We start from the raw sequence: 18,659 nt of genomic DNA, 5'->3' as shown, positions 1-18,659 counted from the left end.
TCTTTCTTGCAAAAACATTCTGGAGTCATCAAATTTTAACGGTATCTCCTGTGCACAGGCCGCTTCAGGTCACCCCACAGGTTTTTAGTCAGGTTTGGGTCTGGGGCTCTGGCTAGGTCATTCAAAATCATCGATCTTCTTTTATTTAAGCCATTCCTTTGTTGATTTGGATGTATGCTCTGGGTCACTGTTGTGCTGAAAGGGGAAATTCCTTTTCATCTTCACCATTACTACCTAAAGGTTTTGCACTAAAATCGACTGGTATTTATAGCTATTCATAATTCCCTCCACTTTGATAAAAGCCCCAGTTCTGGCTGAAGAAAAGCAGCCCTAAAGCATGATGCTGCCACCACCGTGCTGCACCATGCATATGGTGTTCTTTTGTGCTTTTTTTTTCTTTTTTTCGCACCAAACATACCATTTGGAATTATGAAATTATTATACCTTTTGGAATTGGTCTCATCATTGCCACATGGTTTGACCTATTGCCACCCTACCCCATAGCCCAGAGATTGTTGTCACATGCAGAGAGTAATCAGTATTTCTCAGATATTCCTGCAGCTCCTGTACATCTCTTGGCAGCCTCCCTGGTAAGTGTTTGTCTTGTACTTTTGTAATTTTTAGAGGGACATCCTGTTCTTAGTGATGCCACTGCGGTGCTTCATTTACCTATGCAACCAGGTTATTGCAACTTTTGTATTTTTCCTATTTCTCCCTAAAATGTTTCACATTGAGGGTGGGAAAAGTTCTGACATGATTTGATTTAGTTTAATTTTTTTTATCACAAAAACTTGCCATTTTAACAGGGGTGAGTGGATTTTTTATATCCACTGAAGTTAAATATGAAAGTAAAAAACTGCACATTTCAAAATGCTTTCTATTAAAAATATAAAGTCTATAACAATATAAAAATGTATAAAATATATATATATACAAATATATAAAAATATATAGTTTATAGGAAACGTGTATAACTAACTTTACATTACAAAATAAGTAATGTAAAATAATGTGCCAGTAAAAACAAACAAACAAATAAACAAACAATCAAATAAACAAACAAATAAATAAATAAATGTTAGTTAAAATTTAAAGTAAAAAAGAATATTTGTAAAACTGTGTTATGCATCTTTTTTCAGTGATTATATGACAGAGGGACAGAATGGATAAAATAATAAAATAATAACAATATCAAATATATATATATATATATATATATATATATATATATATACATATATATATATATATATATATATATATATATATATATATATATATATATATATATATATTTTTTTTTAATGTGTACTATTATTAAAATAATATAAAAGTAATGTATGACAGTAAAAGTAAGACAAATAAAAGTGAAAAAAAAAAAACAGATTTTTAGACATGCTTTTTAAGCATTTTTCTTTTTATTAATCAGTGGAAGATGGAGGCTGTAATCAGACTCACAAAGGAAAGTGTTTTCAGCCAAGTGAAAGTGGTTTGCAGAAAGGAAGTTGTACTTCTTTGTCTTTTTTTTTTTTTTTTTTACTTTTTTGTGATTTTTTTTCTTTTTCTCTTTGATCTTTGTGTCTTGGATTTCTGCAGCTTGTACACACTTTTACCTGAGATCAGACCTGCTGATTGTAGATACAGACACTTACTATAACTATAGTATTGTTTCATTTATGATCAATTCTTTTCATTTTCAGTCTTTTCTTTTTTCTTTTTTTTTTTTTCCATCTTATAATCTTTTTTTTTTTTGGCATATTGCTGCAAATGCATGAAGGATGTTGCCTGAACTCTGAAAGCATTTACATGAGGCCTTGCAGGAAAATGCAGTTTAACTCTACAGTATTCTAGAAATAATATTCTAGAAAAAGAAAATCTATGCATGCATGTCCACAGGAGCAAAGATTTGCACTGTTTTTAAGAGTGCAGAGCGCTGGCTGCATGGTCACATGACTCACCTGGATTGTGGTCGCTGCACATTTTCCTGTCATCGCCCCTTTCCTTAGCAGTAGTCTACTACAAAACCAACCACAGCTGCATGCGTGCAACCAAGTGTGTACCTGTGCACACCCAAAGCTAGGGTTAGGATAAGGTAGAGTATTTGGGGGGTGGGGGGTGGTCTGTAGAGATAAAAAATAATGAAACCACGGCTGTTTGACAATGTCACTTCCTGGTTTTTCATGTTGAGTTGTAATTGTGTATCAGATTAAACAGAGGTGTGATTCTGAGAACACACACAGATATGCAGATAAGGATTTATGGTTTGAGAAAGTTTTGTTATCACTCCATCACATTGGACTACACAAACAATGCAATGAACCATTTCCTTTAGCCTGACCCACACACTTCACTAAATTATGACGTTTGCAGTCATCTAATTTAATCTTTCCATTTACTACAGACCCCGGTGGTGAGATCTTTCCTTTGATAAAACTAAGATGTAGGTACAGCTTATTAACTTGTGCGAACAAGATCGTTAAGACATGGAAATTAGATCATTTGCTTGTGGCCAAATTAAAACCTTAAGTGAATAATTGTATTACAATTTTTTACTATGTTCAAATTTTTTATTCATTTTCTCATTTGCATTTTCACAAAAGCTTCTTTTCTCACACTAAAGGACCACTGCATCACACTCTATAGATAAAGATGAAGCGAGGGCTAAATCCCACTGGAAACCCTATCAGCATTAGGGTGAAAACTATTAAAAAAATAAAATTAAAATAGCCGAACACGTCAATGAAAGAAGTTTAACCTAAAAAAGGTCAACTCAGGATTTCATTACAAAACAAGTCTTCGACATCATTGAAGATCACGTTGATTTCAAAGATTACTGTGTAAATAACTGAGGGTGGATTTTTCCTTTAAAGAATGAAATTCTTAGGTATTAGCTTGATTTAGATATGGAGGATATCGAGCTAAAAACACAGCCTACACATGAACCACAGCTGCACACAAGAAACCAAGTGTGTACCTGTGTGCAACCGTGTGTGAGGCAGGGGGAAAGATGAAAGGTTTATGTAGCATTGTTTTTCCCGTGCGGCCATTATTTTCTTTGCCCTACTTTATACTACTGTGGGAACCGTTATGCTAGTAAACTCTGCAGCTGTACCAGTTTAACCCCTTATTATTCAGTTCATCTAATAGAGAACTATTCCTTAACCTAACATGGTACTACTAGGATGATGCCGATTCCTGATCCTGACACACTGTGACTCCTCTGATTCATCCTCATACTTCTTCTGCTTGGAGCTTCTACACTTCTGCTGCTGTGCATGGCTCCACATGGACACCCTAAAAAGTTGCACTTCACAAAAACAGGTTATGCCCAAGTCTCACCCTTTATTCAGCATACAGTATATAATCTCACCTAGATACTGTAGATTTGTACCTAAGAGCTGCTGCTGCTGCTGTTATCATAAAGACAGTGTGCTCATCCCAGGACTCTTGTCCACAATCTGCCACACACTTAGTAATGTTTGCTTTGTCACCCAGAAGGTGCTGGGTTCGCATTTGAGTCTGGTTCCGCTCATGTTTTCTTCTTCACGTTGCCTCCTGGAGTTTTCCTCACCACTGTCGGCTCCGGCTTGCTCATTAGGAATCAAAATCTACATCCAGATTTCTGTAAAGCTACTTTGTGACAATGTCTGTGAATAATTTGAATTGAATTGAATTGAACGCTCATGAACGGTCAAGTCATGAAGCAGAGTTTGAGCTTGATATCTGTGAAGCGGTGCAGTCGTTAAAATCCAGAATGTTGTAACTAGATCTCTGCTGACCAGTTTGCCCTTACTCACAACATTATACTGACCAAACACAGCATCAGTGTTGGGCTTCTATGCTTTCTTACTTACTGCCTGATACCTAAGTAGAGCAGCTAAGCATATTTTTTGTCAAGATTTCTCCCTTTGCGCAAGTCTTATTGTTTCAAAGTTTGCAATAAGACTTCACAACCAACAGTGACATCACAGAGTATACATAGGCAAAACCAGGAAGTACAATAAAGACCAGAACTCAGGAATTAAGGCTCAGACTTAAAGATACAAAATGCATAATAGGTTTTCACATTTGGGTAATAAAAAATGACAGGACAGGGATGGAGTCAGGACTACAACATGAGCATATGGCTGATTTTCTGTTCGAGTTCTGTCTCAGCCCCTTTCCTTGCTTTGTTACCTTATTGTGTTCACCTGTTCTTGATTAGTTTGTTTATGTATACCCTGTTGTGTCATTGTTCATTGTGAAGTTGCCATTAAGTCCGTGCCTTGGTTCACAGGTCCAGGTCCTCATTGTACTTCCTTTCTCACCACTTCCTTTCTCATTTCTGAATATGAATTATCCTTCTCTGATGCTGCGTGTAAGTGTTTTGACCCCGGACTCTGATTAAAATTGTTGTATTTGCCCTAAAAGACACACACCGAATTGACGCACTTGCATCCTGCTTCTAAAATTTTTCATTTTGTAAGACAGGATTTACTTGAAATATTCAACGAGTTATCTGCTAAAGAATCCAACAATTACAACAAAATCTGTTGCAGTGATTATACAATAGGTTTGTCAAACATCGATATTACCCACGTTATTTCTGCCATCTTCAAAGTCTCAACAGTTTTCTCATTACGTGGGGTAGAAATTTATCTACAGAAAATGAAAATGAAAAAATGAGTTTTTATTGAATTTTTGAATTATGCAGTTGAAGTTTTGGCACCCCCTGCTTTTGCTTGCTTGCTTGAACTCAGGAATTCAAATTCATACAAATTCATAATCAGTTACATAAAAGTTAACATACATAAACTCTGTACAGATAACGTTTTATTGCCTTTGCTTGTTTTTCTCGAAACAGTGTGAGGTGAGGTGAAAACCCTTCCTCTGATCGTGGCTTCAAAGACAGGAGATGTGGTTCCACAATGAGCAGAGGGGGAGTGAAAAAAAGCAATGCTGATCACTGTGTTTTGAGCAGTAGTGCGGCAGACGTCGAACACACTCATTCAACAACAATGGTCTCATTCACGGGTGAGTACAAGCATTTTAAAACCAAATAACTAAATACTCTAGTAAAAGTTATCTTATCATAGTCTTATCATAGTTATCATAGTCTTTGTCTACTTCCAGTGTATTCTACAAATAGATGTGAAATTGTGCAAATAGTGCAAATACTATACACAGCTTTACAGGAAAAGGTTTCTACATAGAGTTTTATTAAACGTTTGATAAAAAAAAATTTCTAGAAATAGATCGATTTTCTAATTCGTGTTCTCTTTCATCTGTAGTCTTAGGTCCCGTTCTGCTGATGTGGTCCTTCCACTTTCAGGTAACATATTTAGCACAATGTGGTTGTGCATGGCTGCACATGCACTATTGTGTACTTCTGATATACTTTTATTTATCTTATGCCAAGTTTGAGACTGACATGTGAATGTAGTGATGGTGTTTTTATATTTTAAATGCATATTCTGCATCATTTTAAATGCATATTCTGTAATAATAGCCTGGATGGTGTATCTTTATTGTGAAAGTTATGAAAGCAAGCTGAAGCACTGTTTTCGAGTGAATCTGTGCCCCTTTTTTTTTCAGACAAGCTGGTCCAATGTGACTACTGATTCCACAACTGAAACAACTGAAGATGATTACACACCTGATTATGACAAATTTGAGACAGTGTGTGGGAAAGACTCCAATCGAAACTTCCGATCATGGTTCCTTCCCACAATCTACAGCATCATCTGCTTCCTGGCTCTCCTAGGAAACTTCCTGGTGATCCTGACCTACGTCCATTTCAAGCGGATTAAGACGATGACGGATATCTTTCTGCTCAACCTGGCTGTAGCTGACCTGCTCTTCGCGCTATCGCTGCCCTTCTGGGCCGCCAGCGTTATGACTAAATGGCCACTCGGGTGGTTTCTGTGCAAGGCGATGTATGCGATCTACAAGATCACCTTTTTCAGTGGCATGTTCCTGCTCACTTGCATCAGTGTGGACAGGTACTTCTCCATCACCAAAGCTGTCTCTGCTCACCGCTGCCGTTCCAACGCCATTCACTATGGACGTGTATCTTCCCTGGTCACTTGGGTGATAGCTGTGTTGTTCTCCTTGCCTGAGATAATCTACTCCAATGTCAACTCCAACAACACCTGTGTGGCGTACATCAGTGGGCACGAAGATCTCCGCATCTCCATGCTGGTCAGCCAGATGGTGCTGGGCTTTGTTCTGCCGGCCCTCGTGATGGTCTTCTGTTACAGCTGCATCATTAAGACCCTCGTGCAAGCCAGGAACTTTGAGAGAAATAAAGCCCTAAAAGTGATCTTCGCCGTCGTGGCCGTGTTCATTGCCAGCCAGCTGCCGTATAATGTGGTGATGGGACTAAGCACGCACAACACCACCGTGTGTGACCTCGATAACAACCTCCTTTATGCCATGGATGTAAGCCAAGGTATCGCCTTCCTGCGCTGCTGCGTGAACCCCTTCCTGTATGCTTTCATTGGCGTGAAGTTTCGCAATGATCTGCTGAAACTGATGAAGGTTCTGGGCTTCTCGAGTCCCAGCCATGTCATATACTCCGGTAAGAGGAAATCCTCAGCCGGGCTTGACACTGACACCACTTCATTTTCCCCATGAGCCAGTGACTTTTCCTCTTTTTATATTTACTTTATTGTTTCTATATTAACTATTGTGATTATTCATTCTTTTTTCGTTTTGTTTTTTACTTTACACTTCATTCCATACTTTACATTCATATCATATTTTTCAGAATTTCTAAGATTTTTCTTATGAAAACAAGGACTTTTTTTCAACTTTTATATTCAGTGCATTATTGTATTTTTACATATATACATTTATTGTCTCTGTGTCAACATTTTATGATGTTTAAAATACTGAATAAAGCTTTTTTATATATGAATTAAATACCCCTAGTATAAGCTTGAACCCTAAACAGACACATTTTACAAATATACTGAAAGTACAGGGCCTCTATTTTCTTGGAATATGTTCTACATGCACTCTGTCACAGTTTTCATCTGCTCAGTGGTTTACATGAACACCCAAAATGGTGGAGATCAAAACAACTGGAAATTCAGTCTTAGCATGTATGTAGTATATCTTAGAAAGTCCACTCTACTGTAAGTAGTTTAAATATTATTTTAATGAATGAAGCCACAAAATATTATTAACAAATGTCTGTGAAGAGTACCCTTTAAGAAAACCCTTAAATCCCAGTGACCATTGTCCAGACCTTCTCCGGACATATTCCTAACTACAAACACATAATATTAAGTTCACTTTAGTTACTGAATAATGTTCTCTATTATGAATAACTGAATTATAAGCTGTACACTAGGGTACATTAGGTACACTCAAGACAAAAGGATATTACATTCATCAATAAGTAAGGACACATTTATCAACATTTATCACATTAATATAAACCTGGGATTTGAGTACCGCTGTTATAGAGAATTAATCAACACCTTGTGATTACACTTTCAGTTAGATTTGAGAATTTAACTGCATTGTTTTATAAATTATTCTTAAAGTTGTGTGAAAGCCAGTATTTCCTGCAATTACACAGCAGAATGACATGAATCTTGCACGAACATGTTCACATGTATTAACAGGTGTTAACCAACAAGTGTTCGCCAACATGAAAACATGTTTATAAAGTTGAAAAGAAACCACACAGAGATCAGTTTAAACAGATTCACAGAACAGAATGACAGCAAAGCCGAATCGAGAACTTTAAAAAAAGACACGGGTTTCTACATGTCTCACCTCATCACCTCAAGCTTGAAACTACTTTTTTTTTTTTTTTTGCGTTAACCAGCATGTACACATGCCTAAAGTTGAAAAAATAGCCCTTTAACTTATTCTAAAATTGAGCTTCAACCACAAACCCACCTACAATACTGCTGCATTTCCAACAAAAATATCTGCTCTTGGCCTTCTCTGTACAAGTAACGATGTAAAGACCATTTCCATTTTCAGAGGTTTGTACTAGATCTGTTTTTTAATCCTTTCCCTCCCCCTCCCAAAGGATTTCTGACAAATCCCACCCCTCCTGAAGAAATCCTGATCAAATTCACCCCCTTCTGAACAAAATTGAACCAATCCTATCCCTCTTGAAGGAATTCTGACCAATGCCACCCCATCTCAAAGATATTATGACCAATACAACCTCTTCATCAAGGAATACTGACTGAGTGATCCCACCCACTTCTGACCAAGAAGTCTGAACAATTCTGCCCTCTTGAAAAATATTCTGACCAATCCTGCCCCCTATAGAAGGAAATCTACCCAATCCTGCCTCCACCCACAGGAACTCTGACCAATCCTGCCTATTTCTGAAGGAATTCTGACCAATCCCACCCTTTTCCTCAGTTAGTATTTTTTGCACCATCCCACAATATTTCTGATGAACTAAGTTGGTTTTATTTGTGGAAATATTCACAAAGAATTATGTTTATTGCTCCAGTACAGTTGGAGAGACTTGTAGAAACCATGAAGCATTGAATGCCAAGGAGCAGTGAAGCTGTTCTGGTGGCTGGTGGTGGCCTGAAATGTTACTATGCTTTTGGGTGCACATTTGCCATCCAGTCTTTTACTTTTGACCTCATGCACACTCTCCACAGTGTGGAATAAAAATTAAAAGCCATTCACAGCCAACTTGAGTTTTCCACTTAGCCACTAGAGGGAAGAATTTTTTTTTTTTAATTAAGTTCTGTACACGGACAGCAGGTGTCTCAATCTATTGCCTACTGTAACATATTAGACTCAGAGAGAAAGAGAGAGAGAGAGAGACACAGAGAGAGAGAGAGAGAGGATCAATGCGCAGAGGCACTTTAATACAAAATCCAAATATACAAAAGTGAAATCACAAACCAGATTAGTGTCTTTAATCAGGCAAAGGACTATCAGATCAAACGGCAATCCACAGAAGTAAACAAGAAATCAGACAGAGGGTCAAACAAAGGATCAGTAAAATAACAAGGCTCAGAATCTATACCTTTTGGAAAGAATTCACAACGAATGAATGTTGCAGGCGTATATTTATATATATGTGTGGTGGTCTGGGAAAACCCATCGGATATCACTACGTCTGAATTCTGCAAAAGAACAGACCATTTTTTTTCTGCCTGTAACATATATCTTCACTTTAAGAAAGCATAAATATGTGGGGTGGCCTGCAAAACACCTGCACATGGTGAAATTTTCATCAATTCTGCCTGTTTACCAGAATTCAGCCACCGCCACAGGTTTTCCCAGACCACTTCAGGAGTCAGGAAGTGATTCTGAGGACCACAACCTTCGTTTGAGGGGAGGGGTAACGTCCTGGGTTAGTTTTACATCTACTTTCTACCCCAGTCCTTGGGTCCGAAACAACCCCTGGCCCTGCACATTTCAACAAAATGGGGTATGCTGTTATAGGAAAATAATCAGTGACATGAAACGAGGCAGAGTTACTATTACCACCATTATTTTCCTATAATAGCATGTCCTGAATTGTTTTATTCCTATTTTGCCTATTCCATATTTTTATTAATTAAAGAATGGCACGTCATACTTTTTATCTATTTACAGTTATATTTCAAGTTCCTGTTATGAATTATGATATAGCAGCTATAACCAGTAGTACTCTCATCAGACTCTCTTTTTTTCTATCTCAACAAACCAAGACAAATTCAATAGAAGACAAAATAAAATATCTTGTGAAATAGTCCAGCATTCTGCAAAGTTAAACAGTGAAGTATGGAACATTTTGCGTCCTCTCTATGTAGTAATAAGTGCTAAATTTAGCACAGTTAGCTGTCTCTCAGCCACAGAGTTGCTCTGAAGGAGACACTGACCTTTGCCCACACAACAACTTTAGGGAGGTCATATAAGAACAGCTTCAAAGACACACAACTTCTCCTAGTCAGACTGGGGGAATAGATTACATAGATTTTCTCACATCTCAGCATTTTTTTTTAGGTAAATGACTGTGGGTTTGTGTGTATACGAGCTATGCATTTTCCTGCAGCTACTCTAGGAACACCACAGTAAGGGCATTTCCTGAATGCTAAACCACCACAGCCACTGACCTTGCTTCATTATGTAAAAGTAAAACAAACTAGAGTCATTCACTAAAACCTTTTATACCACAGCTCTGTCGAATTCTAGATTCTGAATGGGCAGAAGGCGTGATTAATTTTTCTTTAACAGCAGCTCTGAAAATCGTACCAGCTGCATGGCAAAAAAAATATATTGTCATTTCTATAGTAACAACTTACACAGGGACTTGTATGGCAGACACTCCACATAAACACATTTTAAAAAGTGTGTATTTGTTAATATGGTTTTCTGTAAGGAGACATTTATTTAACATTTATGGATTGAACTGAATAACATTTATTATAGTAGTTACTTAATTATTTTGCAGACATTCCACAACATGTATAAATGTATCTATAAATGGATAAAAAGTATACCATGTCGTAATTTTGATTAACAGAAAAATTGGAAGCATTGGCAAATTGCTGTTGTATAAAGCAGTAAAGCACTTCAGGACATGCTCTTATAGGAAAATAATCAAATTTGGGGTAGTAAAATAATTATTTTGATTATAGTAATTAATTTCCTATAACAGCGCACCCCCAATTGTACATAAACATGTTTTATATTTGACTACTTTATGGAGAAAAGAGAGACAATGATCTGTGGAAGATGTGAGGTTTTGTCAATTAATCATCACATAAATCAGCATATATGCAGTTTAATGCCAAAGTTTGAATACTCTTAGGAAAAAATGAAGAAGACAAAAATATTATGGGTCAAATAGTGTATGTTAAGATCATCTTTCAAGTCAAGTCAAGTCAAGTGAAGCTTTATTGACATTCTGCTACATGTGTGGACATATAGTGGAATGAAATGTCGTGTCTCGCAGGACCACGGTGCTACATACAAGTTAAAACATAAATATGAAAATAAATAAGAAAAACAATTATAGACCTATACAACAATTAACCATCTGACTATACATATACCTTCAATAGTTGGCTATACATACACAGACTGAGACTGTACTCCTTTCATTCTGAATGTGATATAAATATTCTCTAATAAGTTTTTATTGCTCATCTTATTCCTTTATAAATACCTCCAACCCAGTTCACATCCTTTTTTGGATCCTTTCACCCATAATCCAGGCCTGTTGTTCTGGATCATTGTCTTGATGCAGGACACACACACACACACACACACATACACAATTATTAACACCTCTGGATTCTATTTATTGGTGTGATTCAAGATTAGATGTCATTTTTGCTCACTTTTCCCTACTTTCCAGCAATTTCACATGTGAACAGGTCACAGCCACAAAAGCATGTTTGATGCAAAGATCACTGAAGATTAAAATATCATTTTAATCTAGAAAGCAAAGGGGCATCTTGGAAATACAATCTTGTAAGGTGACACAAGTTGTTTATCCAACACTGTGGGTAACTTCCTGTTCTCAGATATGCAGATGGTCATGTGACTAACCAGGAATGTGATGCATGAGTTACAAACCAACCACAGACACATGCAAAAGGTGTATCTGTTTGTGTGTTTGTCGTCTCTCTCTCTCCTGCCATAGTGCACTTTCAGCTTACCGAAGATGAGTCTTCTGCAAATTAAATATCATTCAATCATTAACTCATCTTAAGCACTTTATTCTGGTCAGGGTCACAGGACAGGAAGTGAGGGCAATTTAGAGCAGCCAGTTCACCTACTGCATATTTTACACCTGACTGTTACAAAGCGCTGACACTGGAGACGTCTTTTATAAGTGTTAAACAATAATGTACTAGAACAAGTGCCTTAATGTAAACCTGTGATTTGCAGCTGCACTACTGCCAGAGCTGCTGTTATAGAAAATTAACCAACACCTTCTGACCAATCAGAATCGAGAATTCAATAGTGGTAATACAAAATATCTTTTTTTTAGTTTCTAAATTCCACACACATGTTTTGGCTCTCATTGTCAAATGTGAAATGTGTGAAAGTTGACAATGGATTTGCCCGAGCATGCCCACTTTCTGGAGCATATAATTATGAATCTGGTTCTTCAGCATAGCATAACTGATGTTGAAAAATTGGTTTCTTCTCAGCCAGACATATTTACAAGTATTTTTATAACAACATAACAAGACTGACACTTCGGGATAACGTTACACAGCTTTGTAAAAGCTGTGACACGTATCTGGTATTTCGTGGAAACCTATTCAAGTCTGTTTTGTCTGGTCTAAATGGAATTGTTAAGAACCATGTACGTGTTTGCAGGAGAAACATCCTGTGATGCAACCACACCAGAGAAACAACCACTACTCTGATTTTCATTCTGATTACAAGTTCGTTTCACATCATGAAACATGTTCCCAATAAAATTCTATTACACTGCATTCAATTTACATTTACATTTATATTACATTTATTTAATTTGTAATCCTGTACTTTGAATTTTATATATCCTAAATTGAATTATATTTAGACAATTACGATCACCGTTTAGTGTGTGTATGTGTGTGTGTGTGTGTGCGTTAAACATTAAATGATTAAGAACGGTATGGTTTTTCCCCTGACAGACGAGGTCAACATGGGGACAGAAAACACACCAACCTCCACAACTTTCAGCCCCTTTAATGACTTATGTTTCACATTACAAATTGTAATTTTTTCTTCACAATGCTGATTTATTTTTGTAAAAAGTATTCAAAGTTCAGACAAATTGAAGACTACTGGGAGTTATTGTGGGTGGCCTAGTTTTTCCTTTGCTGTTTCACACACAGGGTTCATTTACATGCAGCTCAATTAATTCCTGCTAAAAATGAGCTGCCTGGAAAATTTACTCAGTCTATAACGTTCATTTCCTATGCACCTGTTACAGCCCTGCGCAAACACTTTCCATGATATGTTTTTAATATTATAATACACAAGCTGTTATGGGTTTTATGGTGTTTAGTGGTTAGTGATTCTCAGAGCACTCAGAGCTATTGCACTGTAAGAATAAATGACCTTGTAACATTGTAAAATTAAATTTACTAGCAGCCAGGTTGCCAGATATTTACTGAAACAATATTTACAGCATTCATACTGTAATGTATGTTGACACATTGTACTGTATTTTTTGTAAACAGAGCATAAAAATGCATTTTTACAGGATTACATATTGATATCAGTATATAACTGTGTGTGTGTGTGTGTGTGTGTATGTGTGTGTGTGTGTGTGTGTGTGTGTGTGTGTGTGTGTGTGTGTGTGGTGGTGGGGGGGGACTCTGCTGAACTTTTTGTTCCGTTTTACTGCTGCTTTACTACATTTACTGCCAAATATACATTGTAAATAAATTTGAAAAACAAACTGATAAAAATTGTTTATTGAGGCAATTGTGTCAGTTTGTATAGGAAAAAAACAGGATATCAATTTACAAAATAACAACCAGATAAAATAAAAAATAAAGTGTTAAACTAAAAAATGCGAACAACAGGGACAAAATCAAAGAGCCATCACCCTAATTACAACATTAAAACCAAGCTATATGGCTAATCTAGTGAAAATACCAGGCTAGCTAGCAAACATTAGCTCCCTAGCTAGGCATTCATTACCTACTGTTGACTAGCATTACCTCAGGTTTTAAGATTTGCAGCACTTACCCAGCTTCACATAGCTAAAATAATTAAACCTGTGCTTTTTATTTTTTTTAATCAAAAGATGACAAAATAATGGAAAAAAATGAAATGTGAAAATTTAGCCAGGCAAGGTTCCTTTGCTGCTTCAGCTAAACACTTTTAGCAGCTAGTTTTAGAATAAAGCTAATAATACTGTATGTTTGACTGTGTTATTACAATAGTCACAGCAGTATTTTTGATATTTTAACCAGCAAGTACTATAAATATTTCCCCAGTATACAAGACAAACTTTAAAACCTATCTGAAGTATTATACCGTGAACACAACATATTGTAGACATACAGAATATAGTTTATTGTAAAAATTACAGAAATTCTTTTACAGTGTGAGTTAAGCTAGTGTAGCTGAATGATATATACATTTGTGACATACACTTGCAAATGTGCCATGATGAATACTTGTATAAAAAGGTGTAAAAAGCACAATTTTTTGACACAGCACAGAGATACAGTATACAAGGACAAAAGTAGGGCTACATGTGAGTAGCGGTTGTGTCAGCTCCCCCTGTCGGACTACATGTCTCACGTTACATCGTGCTACTTCCTTCCCACACACACCCATGAGATCTCGTTACGGCCACACACAAGGTTGTTGGAAAAGGAAAGTGGGGACGATTCCAAGGGCACTGAGTTTGAAATGGACGCTAGAGGACACTATGCAGTATTTCTAAAGCATTACCCTGTCATGAGGCACAAAATACACTAAATGCTTACACTATACACTATGGACTGAAGTATATAATATCTGGATTTCTGTAAAGCTTTAATGTCTAAACAGAAATCACAGCTCACCTTGCAATGCCTCACAAGTACCTTCATGAACAACTGCTCAGGTTAAAAAAAAAACAAAATATCTGGTCTAAATTATTTGCTTATAATTTGCGTAGTGACATTTCTGCTCACTATATATCAGACAAATAATATAAATTAAACAACTTTTAATCCCTGTCTTCATTATACTTCAAACTTTTTATGTTATGTTTTTTGTTTTAAACTGAATTTAGCTGAAGATCCATTGCTGCATTGGCATTTAATTCAAACAAGCTTCAGCTCCTATGTTTGAACATATGATTTATTTGAAAAGAATGTTTTTATATTATTATTAAAGTGACTAAAAATGGAATTATGTAAAGCTGCTGTGTGCCAATATTTATGGTTATTATCAATTGTACACCAATTGTCTACCATCTTAGTGAGTTTTTCTGTGTGAACACACATTGCATTATGCAAATATATATGTGTACATTATGCAAACTATCCTGTTTGAGAGATGAATAAGCACGACAGCAGGCCCAAAACCATCCCAACATCAAAACTATGTACACTGCTTTTAAAGTCCAGCACATATGCTACATATGAAATAAAACTTTTTTTGACAAATTGCCTTATATTCTTATTGTATTAGATATTGTTAGCAATGTATGGAAATAATAATAATAATAATAATAATAATAATAACAACAACAAACAAACAAATAACCCTACAACAGAGCGGCCTAGCAGAAATGATTCCAATTTGAACCTGAGGAGTTAATAACCTTTAATTAATCAGTGTATTACTACTACTACTACTACTAATAATAATAATAATTATTATTATTATTATTATTATTATTATAATTATTATTACTGCTGATCTAATGCCCTGTGTCTATGGTCTGTGATTAGATTACTGTTGTGGGTGGGTGAGATGTTATTATTATTATTATTATTATTATTATTATTATTATTATCAGTAATAGTAAACTGATTCATTTAGGGTTCTTAACTCCCCAGGTTCAACTTGGCATCATTTCTTCTAGACCCCACCGTTGTTGAGTTATTTAATTATTTGTTTGTTTGTTTGTTTGTTTGCTCGCTTCTGTGTGGAAAAACCGCGGATCTGTCAACTCTGAACACTTCTAGCCAAGACCAGGTGGCTCTCCTCTGGTTGTCAATCAATCTCGCTTCTCCATAGAAGGCTAAACCGCCGCGGCGCACTCGCATACTAGTGTACTAAACAGTGTGCCAGAGCGTTACGACACCTAACAGTGTATATGCATACTCTTTAGTGCGATAGTGCGCGTAGTCTACGTCAGCACGTAAGCGCTTGGCGGTGCGTAGTGACGTCATTTTTACGAGCCTCTAATACCTAGTGACCTTCCTCAGCGCTCGTGCAGAACAGCGTCCGGTGTCCGCGAGGTAATAAACCGCTTCGAGAGAACAATCTCGCCTGTTTAAAAGGTAATTTTATATTCTTTAAACTGGACGCTCTATATATACATAATTTCCTTCTTACATGTGCACGGGGTCGAATATTTCATCACTGTAACGTTAAACTGCAGTGTTCTTCCAAAGAAAAAGATTTTTTTTTTTTTAGATTAGCTTGCTAGCTAGCTAGCGCTCGAGCCGGTATTTTTGAGGTGGCTAAGCTAACACAAATTTCAGTTATTATAGCGCATTATGTTGTGAGATCTGATCAAAGTATCATTTAATTCAGGTTTAAAATGTCAAGGTTTTGGTCTGGAGTAATCACCAAAGCCAGGTTAGCTAACCGGAATTTTTTTTTCTTTGTAACAGAGACCTTTAAACCGGATTAGCTTTTCATTATTGAGGTTATACTGTAAAATTTAAAGTGTAACAATAATAAAATTTTTATCTTCATCACCAGGAGTGTTGGTTTAATGCCCACGTCCTCGCTTAGCGAGTATGAGCAGTTCTGAGGATGGTGTTCACGCCCGACCTTGTGTCTTGCTAGCTTGATTAGCTGGCTAGCTAACTGACTAGCCACGTTTCCTAATCTAAGACATCTGTATAAATCATAGCAAATAATAGCTGACTTTATTTTGGCTGGTTACAGTTTACAATCTGTCTGAGATTTTTAAGAGCTGATTTTGATTGTTGGCATTTTCCAGCTCCCTGTGATGACATCATGCCGGCTTTTAGTCTGTCATTTAAGTTTTTTTTTAGTTTTGGTTTAATTTTTAAAAGAAGCAAGATGTACCTGAGACCACAATGTGTACTTTTGCTCAAAAGACAAATGAGTATAAAAGGATTGGTGCTTTCACCTTGAATGACCCGAGGCTGTCCTGACTGTAGCATCATGATGCAGTTAATTAACCTGTGGCACTTTGTACCTTCATCAGTATTTAACAGTTTTTGATCTTTTTTTTTTTTTTGTCTTTTTAGGCCACTATGGGTGACGTTGAAAAGGGAAAGAAGGTCTTCGTCCAGAAGTGCGCCCAGTGCCACACAGTCGAGAACGGCGGCAAGCACAAGGTCGGGCCCAATCTTTGGGGTCTGTTTGGACGTAAGACGGGCCAGGCAGAGGGCTTTTCCTACACAGATGCCAACAAGAGCAAAGGTAATTTGGTGTGGAAGTCACCACAAGCTGCAGTTCTCTATGACAGTGTTGACCTTGGGTTTAGGTTATGACATGACATCTTGCTTTGCAAAGTCTGGCTCGAGTCTGCGACCTGAGTTTAATGACTTTTTGTACTCTGTAATGTTCCAGGTGTTATTTGGAATGAGGAGACTCTGATGGAGTACTTGGAGAACCCCAAGAAATACATTCCTGGCACGAAGATGATCTTCGCCGGCATCAAGAAGAAGGGCGAGCGCGCAGACCTTATCGCATATTTGAAGTCTGCCACATCGTAACGCTGTTCTATCCATAGAGAGATATTTAAATTAGACATCTGTAATGTTGTTTTTTGTTTTTTTTTTTGTCTTTTAACAATACCTACCTGAACAATTTAATACATCACTAAACATCATGGACTGTTGAATTCTGGGTATAGGGTCATGGCGCGCTGCTGATGGCCGACTGTTTCAGCAACGCGGGTTCTCGTTATGTCTTTCTGTCCTGGTTTTCACAGGAGCTGTGGTCTGATTAATTTAAACGTAATGTCTGTTTATGGATTGAGATGCACTGCGAATGTCGATGTGTTTAGCGGTTGCCATGGTAACCATGTACCAGATGAAATTAAAACCCAGTTGATAAAAGTGAAAAATCTTTTCCTTCTTCTGCTTTATGCATGCTTCTATAGAGAACTTCTACAATAAAAGGGATCCCACTTATCTGTAAAGCCGTGTATGATGCACTGATGTCTGTCGTGTTTTCAACTTAATTTTGTGTTCATTTCTCCACAGAAGCCTGGGCTGCACGCTCTAAGAAAAAAAAACATAGAAGCCTAGAACATGTTTTCCTATCAGAAAGGGTTCCACTGTAAGGGTTCATGGCATAACCATTTATCCAATGAACCAAGACAAATTAGCTCGATTTTAATTACCGTAAAGATTCTAGGTATTAATTATGCAGAACGAGAGGGAGTGTGTTAGCGCAAGTGACATCACAGATTAGATTTGGAGGTAGATCTGCACAACAGTGATGTTATTCATGATAACACACAGCGTACAGCGTTCACTTGCATTCATGGCACCATTTAAAACGTAGAGCAAACTTTACATTAAGGATATTCTAATCATTTTCATAAGTGAATAATTTACTTTAAGTCTTCAGTATATTGTGGGTAAGAGGTTTGTGCTTTAAAGTGAACATGTCACTTAATATCACTGAAAGTAACGAAAAATGAATGAGAGAGTAATTTTCTTCTTCCTGTGATCTTCTGATAATTTGGATGATGGAACTTCCTGTTGAACATGTGACTTGTGGAATATTTCAAATATTTCATGAAAGTGAAGGTGTTCAAATTGCAATATACATTTTTTCATAACCTATAAAGCATGACTTGTGGAAAAAGGATGGTTCAAGCCTAAGATGTTAAATTTTAGATTCACTTATTAATGCAAAATTAATAAGATTTTTCAAGTGTTTTAATGATTATATTTGAAGGCAAATTGTAGTTCCTGTGGGCTGAGACAGGCACAAAGGCTGTTTGATGTAGGTTTTATGTTTTAATTTATCTGAAACATGCAAACAGGGTTTAAAATACATTTACCTCTAATTTATATATATATGTA

At 36.7% G+C, this 18,659-nt stretch overlaps 2 protein-coding genes across 2 annotated transcripts; both read left to right on the top strand.

Annotated features, from left to right (window-relative positions):
- The first annotated feature begins 4,894 nt into the window (after positions 1 to 4,894).
- On the top strand, positions 4,895 to 6,903 carry ccr7 (chemokine (C-C motif) receptor 7). The gene is made up of 3 exons (XM_026933439.3): positions 4,895 to 5,013; positions 5,271 to 5,311; positions 5,575 to 6,903. The coding sequence occupies exons 1-3, from the start codon at positions 4,908 to 4,910 to the stop codon at positions 6,613 to 6,615; spliced, it is 1,188 nt and encodes a 395-aa protein (XP_026789240.1). The 5' UTR covers positions 4,895 to 4,907; the 3' UTR covers positions 6,616 to 6,903.
- An 8,861-nt stretch (positions 6,904 to 15,764) lies between these two features.
- On the top strand, positions 15,765 to 17,764 carry LOC113538217 (cytochrome c iso-1/iso-2). Its single transcript, XM_026933129.3, has 3 exons — positions 15,765 to 15,920; positions 16,866 to 17,040; positions 17,191 to 17,764. The coding sequence occupies exons 2-3, from the start codon at positions 16,872 to 16,874 to the stop codon at positions 17,334 to 17,336; spliced, it is 315 nt and encodes a 104-aa protein (XP_026788930.1). The 5' UTR covers positions 15,765 to 15,920; positions 16,866 to 16,871; the 3' UTR covers positions 17,337 to 17,764.
- The last annotated feature ends 895 nt before the right edge of the window (positions 17,765 to 18,659 follow it).

Source organism: Pangasianodon hypophthalmus, chromosome 2 (genome assembly GCF_027358585.1).
Source record: "Pangasianodon hypophthalmus isolate fPanHyp1 chromosome 2, fPanHyp1.pri, whole genome shotgun sequence".
In the NCBI taxonomy this organism is placed as follows: Eukaryota; Metazoa; Chordata; class Actinopteri; order Siluriformes; family Pangasiidae; genus Pangasianodon; species Pangasianodon hypophthalmus.
This window is presented reverse-complemented; position numbering and strand designations above follow the sequence as displayed.